Here is a 14,322-nt window from a genome sequence, read left to right as displayed (position 1 = left end):
TACTTTTTATGAATTTCTCTTAGGAATGAAAAAAAATCTTTTATTTCTGATATAATAAATTATATTTCATATTTAATTCGTTAAAGGTTAGTTATCTTAGGATAAAGCGACCTTGGAATTCGGGAGAAAAAGATTAAAGCGACTATCTCGCTTTTTTTAGGTACACAATGCGTTCTTAATGACTTTTAATTAAGTACAAATGTGTCGGACACAATATGTACATAAATTAAGTAGATGATCTTAATGAGTTTCTAGATTAATTAAATAGCGATAAAATATTTCACTTTGTTCGTATAATAAAAATTCCTGAAGCAAATATTCCGTCGAAACTAAAATAAAAATTGATCATTTTTAGAGTATACTCTCTTACCTTTCTAAATTACTTCCATTCGTTTATCATTGTAATAAAATTTTAACTATCTCCTCTGAAAATGTAAAAAAAATTTATGCCCTTTTTCATAGTCGGTGACTAATTTTGATTGTTGAGAAATAATTTCATATAAAAATGTGACATTTACAAATTTAGAACGCCCATTTAAAAATTTTATTACATCTACAAAAAATGCTAATCAACGTTTGAAAAACTTTTGCTGGAAACATTTAAAAAAATTACGTTCTTTTTCATAATGTACTTTTTTCTGACTAATTTCGATAATTGAAAAATAATTTTATAAGACAAAGATACCGAACAAACTTTGACAAATTTTCTTTCTCGTAATCTCTGACCCGTGTTGATAACGAAATATTTTCAAGAGATGACCGCAATGCAGTAATTGAAAAATTGATCCGTGGTGTAATATCAAAGGGTTTCTCCCAATCGATTGAGAAAAAAGGGAACACGCCGGCTTTCTAATATTACTCGTACGCAGTTACAAAATCGTTTTTACAATTGTTATTTCGCCAATTGAAAATTGTCCTCGATGATTGTGACACCTGGACAAGCAAATATTCGCGATTTCCCAATTACACATGCAATAGGGTGACAAAACAGTCCTCGTAGTTATTTTCTTGCCTTTGACGCTTATTTGATTGTTTCTTTCGACATTTGGTTCAATCAATTACATTAATTGATTTCTTAAAGTTATTAGAACATTATGAGAAATATTGATTGAATATAAAGTTCGAATATTTTGTTACATAGATGTTGGAAGAAACAATTTCTATTTGAACAAATAGAAAAATTTTGATTATTCATAATTGTTAAAATATACATTGATTCTTACAAGAGATGTCTTAAGAAGTCTTACAATATTCAACGATTCAAATAAACATTATTAAATCGAGATAGTTGTCGTTCAATAAATTATGACTCGAACAAAGAATGTTTCTCTCTGTTACATTAATCACTTGATGTCACGAAAGATTAATTTTTTTAATGTCTCGTAAGTTATTTGACTATGGACAGCCGTAATTGATGAATTGCACGAATTTTAATTATGTATCTACATTTCATCGATGATCTGCTTCATTGTATTGATATCGCTTAAAACAGGTAGCTATTGAAATGATCAATGTAGAAATCGTAGATTTAATTTGACAATCTGATTGGCTCGTTATTTATTCACAATCTCGAGAATGGAACGAATGAAATATAATTTTATATTTTTGGTATTTCATTTGTACACATGTATATATAATGTTTATAAATTATTATTATACAGTTATTAATTAAATTATGAAAAAAAATTCGATACTTCTACTCTTGGAATAATACAAAGTTCAACATGTGTCGGAACAATAAGTCACGATAAATCAATAAATCAAAAAATCACGATTAATAATAAATCAGATATATAACATACTCGTTAATGTTCTTGTTAATACCTGTGTTAATTAATCATAACACCTCTGCCAGGCATGACACGAATTTTTCATACGAATCGATTTCTTTGATCGAACGATCTGTCTTCGTACACTATAATCATACTTCGAGAGCGATGCAAAAATATTGAAGGAATGCATTCTTGCTGCAGAGTGTCCTTCAGCCTCGAGTCCTTCGTTCGTTCAGGGTTGGTAAGTCGTTTAACACTCCCATGCACCGCTTTGTTTTAAAGGACAACGAAATACTGGGCGAGAGGAGAAATAAAACAAAATGGAGAGAGATCTTGACAAGTTTTATTTCATATGTGATAAACGACGGCTTAATGAACTTGTCCATTACTGCTTTAAAAAATGACTGAAATTATTAGAATTCGCAAAACCCTTGATAATATACTCTCTAAGTAAAATTTTTACAATTTATAATTAAGAGAAAAAGTTATTTGATAAATATTGAAATACAGAGAATAGTATAAATTAATTTCGAATTTTTAATAAATTTAGATATGAAAGAACTTTATATTTTAGAGAGAAAGGAAATATAGACATTGTACTATGATTATTACATTAAGCATCTTCTCATAAGTGCGAACATACAATTATTTCCCATATGTAATTAGAAAGAAAAGTGTCTCGGATGTAACTTCCTCTATCACGACGTAACCTGCTTCTCATGTGATGTACGAATCTCACGAGGTTTCTCAGGTCCCTGATTACCAGAAACGTAGTTGTTGTCTACCTTCTCATTGCATTCTGCTCGCAAATTAGACGATGTCTCGGGTACTTTAGTTTAGCACTTTACAACAATGCTAGAAAATTTGTTAAACTGTAACTTACGCGCTTGGCTAGGGACGATTTTATAATATCATAAGTGAATAATTTTGTTAACTGTATTTTTCCTGAAACATTTTACTAACTCCATTTGTTTAATTCAAAAATTCTACGATCTCTCAAAATATCGTGGAATTATAGAAGAAACTGTAAAATCTTAAAAAAATAAGAAAACAAAATTTCTTTTTGTACTTTTGTGATAACATTTTGAAACCTTTTATACTCCTACGGCTTTAATGCCTTCGGTGATCTCCTCCTTACAAATTGTATACCTAAGTAACCCTACTGATCTTTGAAGCTATAATTCTATACCTCTACCAATCCCACGCTCCTAATAATTCAGTATCTAGACACTATGTGTATATTTTTCCCACTCACAAAATCCTTTAGCTCTTCCAACCAGTCCAATTTTATTTAATTCGATACGCATCGACAAGCCACTTCTAAGTCACTTCTAAGTGATCATACTTAACCACTTAATCTTCCAATTCTACCGAATATCGAAGTAGTGTCCATAAATATTCTTTTATGTATGTATATTAATTCTAATCTAATTTCAAATCATCGCTTCAAATCCCAAATTTAATCCACTCTCAATTCCACTTTATTCGAACTAAAGCTTTCCACAATTAAAGAATCTATATCGAAATCTTTACCTAATACCAAATTCCAAAACCCCTGCATCTGAATCCAAATCTCAAATTGACTGCACTGTCCAATACACTTCATTCCAACCAACTAAAGCTTGTCATGATAAGAAACGATCTACGAACTTGATATTTATTTATAATCTCCGAGTCATTGATCCTTTATCGCAATTCAATCCACAGCTGCCCTGTCACCTCCTGACACAGACCTAGCCAAAACCTTCTTCAGGAACCCCGTAGTACATCGGGTCCCATCCTTCCGGTACAGGAGTGCATGGACCCCGTTGAAATGCCAAGGTCCTGCCAGCCGGTTACCGAAGGGAGGGAGTATCCTTTTTCCTGGCGCGCTTCCCAGGCTACGTGGGTTAGCCGATCACCTCCTTGGCTCCCTCCAGATCGTGGCCAATCGTGGTCCACGTAGGAGGGGGCGGATGATCACCGCTATAAATGCTACCAACAGCCGTTCACCAGGAACACAAAACGTCGGGCCGGGCCGGGTTAACCGTGGCTGCAGCGGAAACAAGCGAGTACTGGTCACCAGCAGCGCTTTCAAAAAAAGAGGAAACAAGCTCAGAAGGATTTTAGAGAGAAAGATACTATGAGAGGATTGGTGAGTGTCCTGCTTGCGTGAGTGGATAGGGCGACGTGAAGAACAAAGGAAAGTGAAAGGTTGGGGTAGATCAGGTCGGTAGAGGCCCACGCGGAGCTTAGAGATACGATAGGAGCTAGAATGGGTTTAGGGTTTATAGACATGTTAAAGAGGGGTTTTTGAAGATTTTTGGAGTGGCTTTTGTAATAAAATTTTTTTCAATTTCTCTTAGGGAATGGCAAACTTCGTTAAGTATGCTTGAAGATTTCGTTAAATTAATTGTATTTAGAATTTAGTTTGTTTGTAATTTGGGGAAACTGTAGCAGGACCGACTATCCTCCGGATCTCGATGATCTTCTGATGTTGTAAAAATGAATATTTTGAACGACTTTTTCTTATACACATAGGGGTTGAACACGCTTTTTAGTTACCGAAATATTCACAAAAAATAAAACGAAATATTTAGCCAGCCATTGGTAACTAACACAGAAGCGTACGATGCCATAGACGCTAAAATCTATGTAGTATTCCCTGTAATAGTAGCGACAGTTTTTCGCAAATGTCCCGGAAACTAAGGCCGACCGCCAGTAACATAGGTAGGAGAAAGTTGATCAAAATCATGCCCCCACCACGTATTAAAAAATCGTCGAGATCAGGGAGGTTGAATTCTATCTGTACTACAACATTCTCAAATTGTAAATTGTTCACTTGAAAATTTGAAAATCGCTAAATTCGCAAATGTTGAATTTCAAAATTTTTAACCTTCATTTCATGAATCAACAATGTTGAAGTCTAGACGAAGACTAGACGATCGCGCTTCAAACCTTATTTAGATCCATGGAAGGACAATTTTGTCCTGTATATAGCGAAATGTATAGAGGGAAATCATTATACCTAAACATGCTTTCTATCCAAGTACTAAAACGAGGGCAGAAGATCATACTTAATTAAAAATTCTCAACTCGTATACATCCCTAATATGATATAACTTAATCTGTCGAATTAATTAGAAAATCTCACTTTGTTGTATCCACAAAAATATAAATTAGCACAAAAATTTATTTTATTTTATTAATCATTTCGCAATTTCTTTTTGTACCTTCTTAACATCCCTATTTCATTCTAGATCGTCTTAATTGTTACGGTAGCCAGCTGCAGAGCCGGTTTCCTCGGCGCACCGCCCTCTTTCGTCGAGCCCCAGGTCCACCCTCAGCCAGCACCTCAAAGGTTCGCGCCTCCAGCACCGGTTGGCCAAGATGGGAACGTGATCGACACGCCAGAAGTCGCTCAGGCGAAGGCTGCACACTTTGCGGAATTCGCCAGAGCAGTGGCTAGAGCGGCGGAAGAGAGCGAGAATCAACCCCAGTCGTCTGAATACGGTCAAGTACCGACCCAACCGCATATCGTTCCCGCGTCGCTACCTATACAATCCATTTGCAAAAGGCAGAATTGTCAGCCTCCTGCGCCGAACTATCATCAACCTGCTCCAGGTAAAATATTTATATTAATTCTGCTGTCCTGCTCGCTCTCATCATCCCTTTTTGAAGCATTTGTTCATAAAAAGTATTGAATATACAAAAGGTATAAAAATTACACTGAATAGCCAAATCAAATATCTAATAAATTCTAGTAACATCTATTGGGTATATGGACCGGAAGAAGACAAGGGTATTAAGTAAAAAATCACAAGTAAAACTTTCCATTTTACCAACATTATCAAATATGTACTGAATATCCTTAATATTCCTAATAAATCTCAAAGAAAACCCCCTTATTTCTCAAATTTGTAAACTGTACACTCAAAAAGTCAACCATAAAAACTTCAGTTCCAGTATTTTGAATATTTCGAATAAGTTTTAACCACATTTCTCTCATTTTTAGATTTTATTAATTACGTATACTCACAAAACCAATCATACAAATTCCAGTTCCAGCACCACCGCATAACCCCTACCAGTCATATTATACCGGAAACACGAACCTCATTGGCCAACAAAGTTTCTCTCCGAATGTGAAAGCCGCTAGGTTTGTTCCAGCGCCTCTAGCTGAGGATGGAACCGTAATCGATACGCCGGAAGTGGCTGCTCTTAAGGCCGCCAGGTTGGCGGAACTGGCCGAGGCCGAAGCAAGGGCGTATAAATTCGCGCAGGAATACAAACCGGAAGTGCAAGGCCAAGGTACGTTCACTCTGAGGGATTCTGCTTGAGGAGCAATCCGATATATTTGGAGTATAATTGGACAAGATTGTCGTGAGAACTAAAAACAGATAACTGGAAACTATTTTTAATTGTTGGTCTATGTTTTCTTTCGTTTCAAGGTGCTCTTCTTTATTGAAGATATTCTTCCTTAAAATCTGAACGTTTTCTATTTACTAATTTATTACAGATACACTTCAACACGCGCATAATAACTCTGAAGTTCCTTTATTATAATATTCTATAGTCTTCTTATCGTAAATCTTTTCAATATTTGTAGCATTCTCATTTTCTGTTCGTTCATTACAAAGCATTAATCCTTATACAATACCCAGTGAAGTATATCGAAGGTATCTGATATAGTGTGACTGAAGTAGTGACACTGTTCAAATAAGAGATAACTAGTTTAATATACATAAATGGTAGATTAATTTGCCAATTATCTAAGTCAGACCTTTATGTAAAATATTTGAACGTAACGTGAGAATTTAGGATACACATAATGTTAAATATGCTTGAACAAAATGATAACGATTCTTGTATGAAATAGCTTGTATAAGGATCGGATAGTAATGTATCTGATATATTGAAATAACGCAACGTTAAACGTGATACATACATTAAAGAAAATGTGCCAGTGATAGGATAAAATAATGAGTATTGCGAAACAGAATAATTTTTAATCTAATTTCCTAACGTTTAATCTAGAGAATTAGAATAATTTGATTCACAAATGAATAATTCATTAATTTGTTAAGAATTATAAAGCAGGACGGAGCAAAAATATAGTTATTAGAAAATTTCTTACTTACAAAAGTCTGTTTCCAATGATTCCAACAAGAATTTTTTCTATCGTAGCTTCGATACAATTTCGATGATGTAATATTTTCTGCAAATCAAGTCGAGGAATATCTACAGTCAAGAACGACTGAACTCTGACCAGTTATAAATACGTTCGTAACACCCTGATGCAACGTAAGAACCAACTGATTGCTCAACAAGTTAATCGTTCGATTGTTCCTGCGAGAATGGCCTGTATGGCCACTAATCGTTACGAATATAATCGTGACCCGGCCATTTCTCTTCTGGAATATCAAACAACGACGTCGTAGGTCAGGAACGAGTTTCACTCTAGTTATTCGAAACTGGTACTTTGTAACGAATAACTGACGTCGAAGATGATGAACTAATCGAGCACCATATTTTTCTTTTTCCAAGGGGAGAAAGAACCACGCGACGGATTGAACTAACGAGAATTAGAAAGCAACGAGCTATTTTTAAATAAACCATTTTTATTGTCTCGATCTCTTTAAATGGACGCTTGCATCATTAATAACGAAGGGGAAAGGTCAGACAGGAACCGGTTCCTCTTGTCCCGATTCATTCGACTGCCAATCCTAAAGCAAATTGGAACTGATTAAGTGACTCGTGTGAATAAATCACGAAAAGGAATTTTAAGCTTCCTTGACGCGTCACCTTGATCGATTTTTTAAGCCTTGGTTGCTATAATTTGCACCTTTTAATTAGAAGATCGACAACTGCAGATATACGGCGTAATGGTAAAAATCGATGCTTTCTATTCTTCCTCAACCTCATCGAGGAATATGGTAAAGCATTATAATATTTATTTGGACGACTTACCGACTACTAATTATTGTCATTTTTGAATAATCATTTTTATTTTATCGGAATAATAATAGAATCGATCACAAATTATCGGATCTACAAGTTTCTAATAACTTGTCTCTGTCCATAGAAAAGAGAAATAAACAGGTTTCTTTCAAATTTTTCACCAAATCAAGAATCGGTAATAGATAATTGCATTGTTTCTTACTTCCTTTCAGTTTATGCTGGTCCAGCAGCTCCAGCTCCATACAACGCTCAATATGGTGCTCCTGCTGCACAAGTATTTCCTGGCGCAGTACCTTCATATCCTGCTCAAGGTCAACATACGTTCGGCACGCCTGCTTTCCAATCCCAGAACTACCAATCGTAACAATTCGGTGCTTACTAAATTCATAATCACGACGTATCTGTACATAATTTAGGCAAATAAATTACTTCCCCCCTTTTTTTCTTAAACTTGTCATTCTTATTCCCTTTCCTTCGTTCCTTCGTTTGTATTTATTTTATCTTTTTCCACCTTATCAGAGAAATTTCCTTAAGTTGCTTCTAGTCGACTTTGGTTTTTACTTTTTTTCGGAGAGAAAAGGAATTGACGAATATTAAAAACAGATGTTGACAGGTTCCTAAACATTTCCAAGTTTAAGGAATGTTCCTTAAAATTATTTTTAATGGATTACTATTATTTGCTTATTCTATCTATTTTTTTTTCTTTTTAATAAGATTGAAGTTAAAAGTTTTTAAGTTTTTCGAAGTTTTGGGGAAGCCTTTTGAAATTATTTTTCGAGAAACCTGTGTTTTGCTTTTCTAGGAAACTGAATATAGTTAAAAATATCAGAAAATTCTAGTGCTTCTGACGGTTTAGTTTCAAGTTTTATCGTAAAACAATTTACCTTTACAATTTTTCTATAGAAACGACTCACTCAGTTGCGAATATTTTTACCGCAAACGATAACGACTTCTTTCTTTCTTTATCTAAAATTCCATTACTTACAAAATATATATTATAGTAATTATTAATCGAACAATTTAATTAACTATCCAATTCTAGAAACTATATATTATTAATTTACATTTATCACTCAATAGAAACAGTCAGCTTTTGCTGTAATACGATTAAAAAAATCGGCTCTTGCATTTCAAATATTTAATGAATTTGTATGATATAGGTTAACGCGCAGTTCTTGGCCAAGAAGCGGCCAAGCCAATGCGCCGAACGAATGACCAAAGAGTATTATTTAGTCGTCAGAAACCACGAGTTAACCTACATTCGATTTCGCTATGCATTGCGGTTAACGTAATCCAAGAATCAGAAAGATCTCCTCACCTCGATCCCGGGTTAGCGAGAACGTGTCTTCATGGCCATTTCACATTTATTTTATTTATATTATTATTATTACTGTTATCGATTATTACTGGCCAGGTAAAAGTAAGAAGAAATAGAAAAGACAAACATTTCAAAATGTCGCGATTTTGATTAAAATTCGCGGAGATATCGGACGATTGTTCAGATTTTCTGTCAGACATTATCGTAACGATTGCCTCGTAGAATTGCGATCTCTTTGCACGCACGATTTCACGCGAAAAGAAGCGATCGTCCAAAAAAGTTTCGCCATTAGAATAAAAGGACGATGTAGTTGGTTGATCAACGAGAATGTGAGTTTTGTGGCGTTGGCGGCTTCTCAAAGAACTGATCCAGACTTTCACATCGCTCGTTGAATTCTCGCCAATAAATCTGGCACCCTATTTTGATCCATTTTGGCGTTTTATCGCAATTCATCAAAATTCATTCGTTCATCGATTATGATTACTGTATAAATTTATCTATTTATTTATCTTTAAGATATACTCGAGTGAAACGTCGCTAAAAGGGAATGATAGTAGATAAATCTCTAAATTCATGACCAATTGACTAATGATCGGGAGCCAGATAACTTTACGAAGAAATAACGAGAAATTTTGTCGAAATACGATTACCAGCTGGTTACGAACTGCCTTCAGATCGTAATCCTTGCGACATAGGTCACATCGGCGTACGAAACACGTGAGAAGAAACCTATCGAGGAACGTGGAGTCGTTCCTCCTGAACAAACTCAAGCATCGTGATTCGTCGCTGTCGAAAAGGTCAAGAATTGTAACTTGTTCGAATCGAGTACGTGGATACATTGACTGGCAATTGAATCATTAATTGTAATTTGAAATAATTGTACATAAAATAGATTTCAATAATTTTGCAATAATTTAGCGAGATGTGATTATTATTTATATTTTGTGATTATAGTTGGAAAGTCAGAAGGAACTTTATTATTTATGCGGTAGGAAGATAGACGAATTTGATATTATCGATGAATTTTAATCAAGCGCGATCTAATCACGCGTTACTTGTTAGAGGACCCTGTTTGCGTAAAAGTTTGCGCAACTGTTTCTCGAAGTTATCGACCGAACTATATCGTGTTACAGTGTAAACAGGGAATCTGAATCGACGTTAATTAACCAAACGAGGTCAGCATTCTAATTTACCTGCTCGTATAATGCGTAATTACAAGAATGAACCGTTGCATGGCAAACAATTTTGTGTGAACACTGATTTATCTTATCATCAGTGCAAGATTATTACCACTTGTTACTTTTTCTCTTATTCTATTTGTTATTTTATTAACATATGTGTAACATTTATATATACTGTATATAAAACATAATATATATAACATTTTTGCCTTCATTTCAACAATTCATTTATTTTCAGAAAAAGAACATAGAAAATTGTAATTAAAATATAATTAATATATCTATAAATGTTATATATATAATACATTATAAGAAATAATTTTAATTTGTTTTAAATTAAATTTAATATTCAGTAAATATTTTATAGGCAAATGAATATTTCAATATTTTAGCAGATAATACAGAAATTCATTTATTGTGCGATGGTTTAAATGGACATCGATGGTCAAAGTGTAATCTGGGCCACTGTTTATAAGGAAACAGGAGCTCATTGTTGATAGAGGACTGCCTTGAAAGGATCACTGGATCACTAGGAGGATCTATGATCCCGTCCAGTCGTCCGTGAATCGGGCATGTGTCGAAAACCACAGAAAAGTTCTGCCTAAGTCGCGGCGAAGGGGTTGAGATTGTAACTCGTGAGAACTGGCCTCGAAAAGTTGAGAAGAAACATCAGGGACGTTTGAGGACGGCTTTAAAACTTGATCATCTTTTTTCATCGATAGAACATGCAATTTTTCACTTCCTTGTTTATCTATACGGAGGACTTGTTATGCGACGAACGGGAATTTCGAAGTTTGGAATATTTAAAATATTTGAATGAGGGAAGAAACAGTAAGGGACGAAGAAAGAGGAAGCTAAATATTCCAACGTTAAATTATACCACAACTAAACATTCTAGAATTAAATATTGCGTGATTAAACAATTCAAAATTAAATTTTTCATGATTAAATAGTTCCAAGATTAAATATGTCGGAATAAAAATATTCCAAAACCAGCAGATTTCTACAGCAAATATTTCGAAATTAAAAGTTCCAAAATTATACACGGTAAAAGAATAATACGCCCCAACTTCTCCCTCGTCAGTGACACTACAACACTTTACTTCTTCAATAATTCACCGCAACTTTCAACAGCTTTAGCTTCCACGCAAACGCATCTAGCGGGATCGCCGTTCACGTTTATATCATTATATCATTAGCAAGAAAACAATTAAGGTATCGTTTTTCATGTCAGGTGTTGATCATCGTAACGTGGTTTACTCACATGATCGACGCCGCGACGCTATAAAAGCTAGATCGTTCGATCGAACCAGCCACACTCGTAATCGAGACGTCCGTTTCGTGGCCGGTGGTGTCCAGCAGCATGAGCTTGCTCGTAAGTGTGATTTCGTCCAGGAAAAAGTTGTTTCGTTGCTGTCGTTGAACGTTGATTGAAAAAACGAAGTCGGAAAAAGATTGAATAGTCATAGAAGTCGTAAAACTTAAACAGTCATTGAGATTTTAACGAAGTTTCAAGATTCCATTGACATTTACGGGTACATTTAATTTTGCACAAAATCAAGATCAGATTTCATCCATTAGAAAATCAATATCCTAAATGAAGCTTTAGTTACAAAGTGTTCGTCGAACTTCGCTTCTAATCGAGCTTAGATAAATTATCATTGGAAATTCTATCGAGATTCAACCGAAACTAATATCAGTAATAAATCTGGCATAATCTATACTAGAATTTGAATCGTAATCTCAATTTGAAAGGAACCAATTTAAAATTTAATTGGGAAGATATTGTAATCTCAGTAAAACGAGGTAACCTAGGAAACTATTTCGAGCTTATTAAATTAATTGAAAAAAGGAACGTCAATGAACAATCAAAGTTATCTTTGTTTCACTTTGAAAAATTAAATTCCAAATTACTGTAAGATATCAAGTATTTTTATAAATTAAATTAAATCAGTATGCCTTACCTTCTATATATTTCCAAGCCAATGCTTCTTTAGTTTTCAATTCTAATCTTCAAATCTAATTTCCAATACTTTTGACGCACTGTGAGGTGCAATTGTGGGGAAAAATTTTACAGAATGCAACTTGATCGTTCGTCTTCTTTTCGATCGACTTTTTCAGATAATTCTGGCCGCATTAGTGGCGTCAACGATCGCCAAGACTTACGAACAGAGAGAGTACTATCAATACAGAGGTCCACCGGCGCCGTTAACCAGCGATGGGATGGTGATGGACACGCCGGAAGTGGCCCATGCAAGAGCTGCCCATCTAGCGTTGCACGCTGAAACGATAGCCAGATTAAGAAAAGCTCAGAACGATTACGAAACGTACGAAAACAACGAAATGTACATGCCTCGGATGGTGGACCCCATGGAGGTTATTATGCAGAAACGACAAAGACAGAGGACGTTCATGCCTTTGGAGAATGACGGGCGTGCCATGGAAACCTGTAAGACTTGCAATATACCCCAGGTAAATTAAATTATTTATTATCAAGTTTGAGAATTTAAAGAAACTAGAAATAACGAACGGAAGAAATTTTTATCTAATATGTATCGCTGGAGAAATTTTAATTTCAGAATTTTAAAAGCCGAAAAATTACGAATAGAAGAATTTAATGCTGAATTTCGAATTATTTATTTCGTTACGTTTATATATTATACATACCTTTAAAAACTTCTAATATTTCAATTTTTTCTCAAACGAAAAAGTCACAAAAACTCCTAGATTACTAATTATCAATTTCTACATACAAACCTTGCTCTAATTTTCAAGATGACAGAAGCAAAAATCCCGCATGTAGCAACGCATGCGAGAGCAGCCTCAAAGGCATCCGAATTTTATGAATTCGACGTCTTTGACGGACGAAAAAATTTGGTTTACCTTGCTCCTATCGGACTGACGTATAAACACACGCCAACGATAGGTTATCGGGGACCACTGGCTCCCCTGGGACCGGATGGCCGCGTGATAGACACACCGGAAGTAATGAGGGCACGAGAGGCTCACATGAAGGCGCATGCTCGCGCTGTAGCGCTTTCAACGCAAAACGATCTTTACTACTGACGAATAAAATACGATCTCTTTTTGTTTATTCCGTGAGATTTGGCTGAACGGGCATGTACGATACGTTAAACGATTAACTTTGGTATTTTTGTTTAAAATTAAGAATGATGAAAAAATGCAATACTCCGTTCTTCAAAGAGTTGTAATATTTTGAAACCGAATTTTTACATTTCTGTATCAAGCTAAGGATGATGAGAAATTTAGTAGGATTAATTTTATCGAATATATTTTGAAATTATATACATGTACTGTACTCGAGTCAAGAAAATTGCGCGTGTCACTCTATTTTCTTCTCAAATCGTTCGACTTTCTGTCAAACTGTACGCATTCGTTCTACGAGAATCGCACACAATGTAACTTTTCGCAGCAATGAGAGCACTGTTTGTATTGTACCTGATTTTTTACATTTAACATCGTTTTGGACTTTGATTTTCGTTTGTTCGGCAGTTTGACAACGAAAACAGCCTACGCACTTTTTGTAAATAATGTTACCGATGCACACACTCAACCTTACCTATACGTAATATTAATTAAAATGAATCATTTTATATGAAATAACGATTTCTTTTTATCTCACATTGCCATTGCTGCAATTCGAATTTTATTGCCATATGATTGTTATTAATGATTAACGATAGGTGATTTTAATAATGTCTAGATTCTAAGCTAATGGTAATAACTTATGATAGTCGTAGACGTTAAGATACTTATGTGAAATGAATTTTATGTTGAGTAGAAAATCTCTTTCTTACCACCAAAGTGTATTCTGTATTTTTTATTATCTTTCCTGTGAAATAAAATATCAATATGATTCTAATGTTGTCTATTCTCCGTTTTTTTTTCTCCTTTCTTTCCTCAAATTAGAATATGTATTAACGTAGAACATAGAGTAGGGAATATAATTAATTAATATCAAACTGAAAACAATTTTTCTTCTCCAAACTCTACGGAATCCACGATCGACGATAAAAATGAAAGTACATCAGATATAATTCGCAATTTAGCGAATTCTTTCGCGCAATAACACGCGTAAAACTGAATTTAA

At 34.6% G+C, this 14,322-nt stretch overlaps 2 protein-coding genes across 2 annotated transcripts; both read left to right on the top strand.

Moving 5' to 3' along the window:
* The first annotated feature begins 3,771 nt into the window (after positions 1 to 3,771).
* Positions 3,772 to 8,175, top strand: LOC126925903 (pupal cuticle protein-like). Its single transcript, XM_050741906.1, has 4 exons — positions 3,772 to 3,906; positions 5,012 to 5,375; positions 5,814 to 6,062; positions 7,925 to 8,175. The coding sequence occupies exons 1-4, from the start codon at positions 3,895 to 3,897 to the stop codon at positions 8,074 to 8,076; spliced, it is 777 nt and encodes a 258-aa protein (XP_050597863.1). The 5' UTR covers positions 3,772 to 3,894; the 3' UTR covers positions 8,077 to 8,175.
* Positions 8,176 to 11,504: 3,329 nt separating this feature from the next.
* LOC126925904 (uncharacterized) lies at positions 11,505 to 14,059 on the top strand. Its single transcript, XM_050741907.1, has 3 exons — positions 11,505 to 11,586; positions 12,333 to 12,683; positions 12,987 to 14,059. The coding sequence occupies exons 1-3, from the start codon at positions 11,575 to 11,577 to the stop codon at positions 13,275 to 13,277; spliced, it is 654 nt and encodes a 217-aa protein (XP_050597864.1). The 5' UTR covers positions 11,505 to 11,574; the 3' UTR covers positions 13,278 to 14,059.
* The last annotated feature ends 263 nt before the right edge of the window (positions 14,060 to 14,322 follow it).

The sequence above is a fragment of the Bombus affinis genome, chromosome 16, assembly GCF_024516045.1.
Source record: "Bombus affinis isolate iyBomAffi1 chromosome 16, iyBomAffi1.2, whole genome shotgun sequence".
Taxonomy (NCBI): domain Eukaryota; kingdom Metazoa; phylum Arthropoda; class Insecta; order Hymenoptera; family Apidae; genus Bombus; species Bombus affinis.
This window is presented reverse-complemented; position numbering and strand designations above follow the sequence as displayed.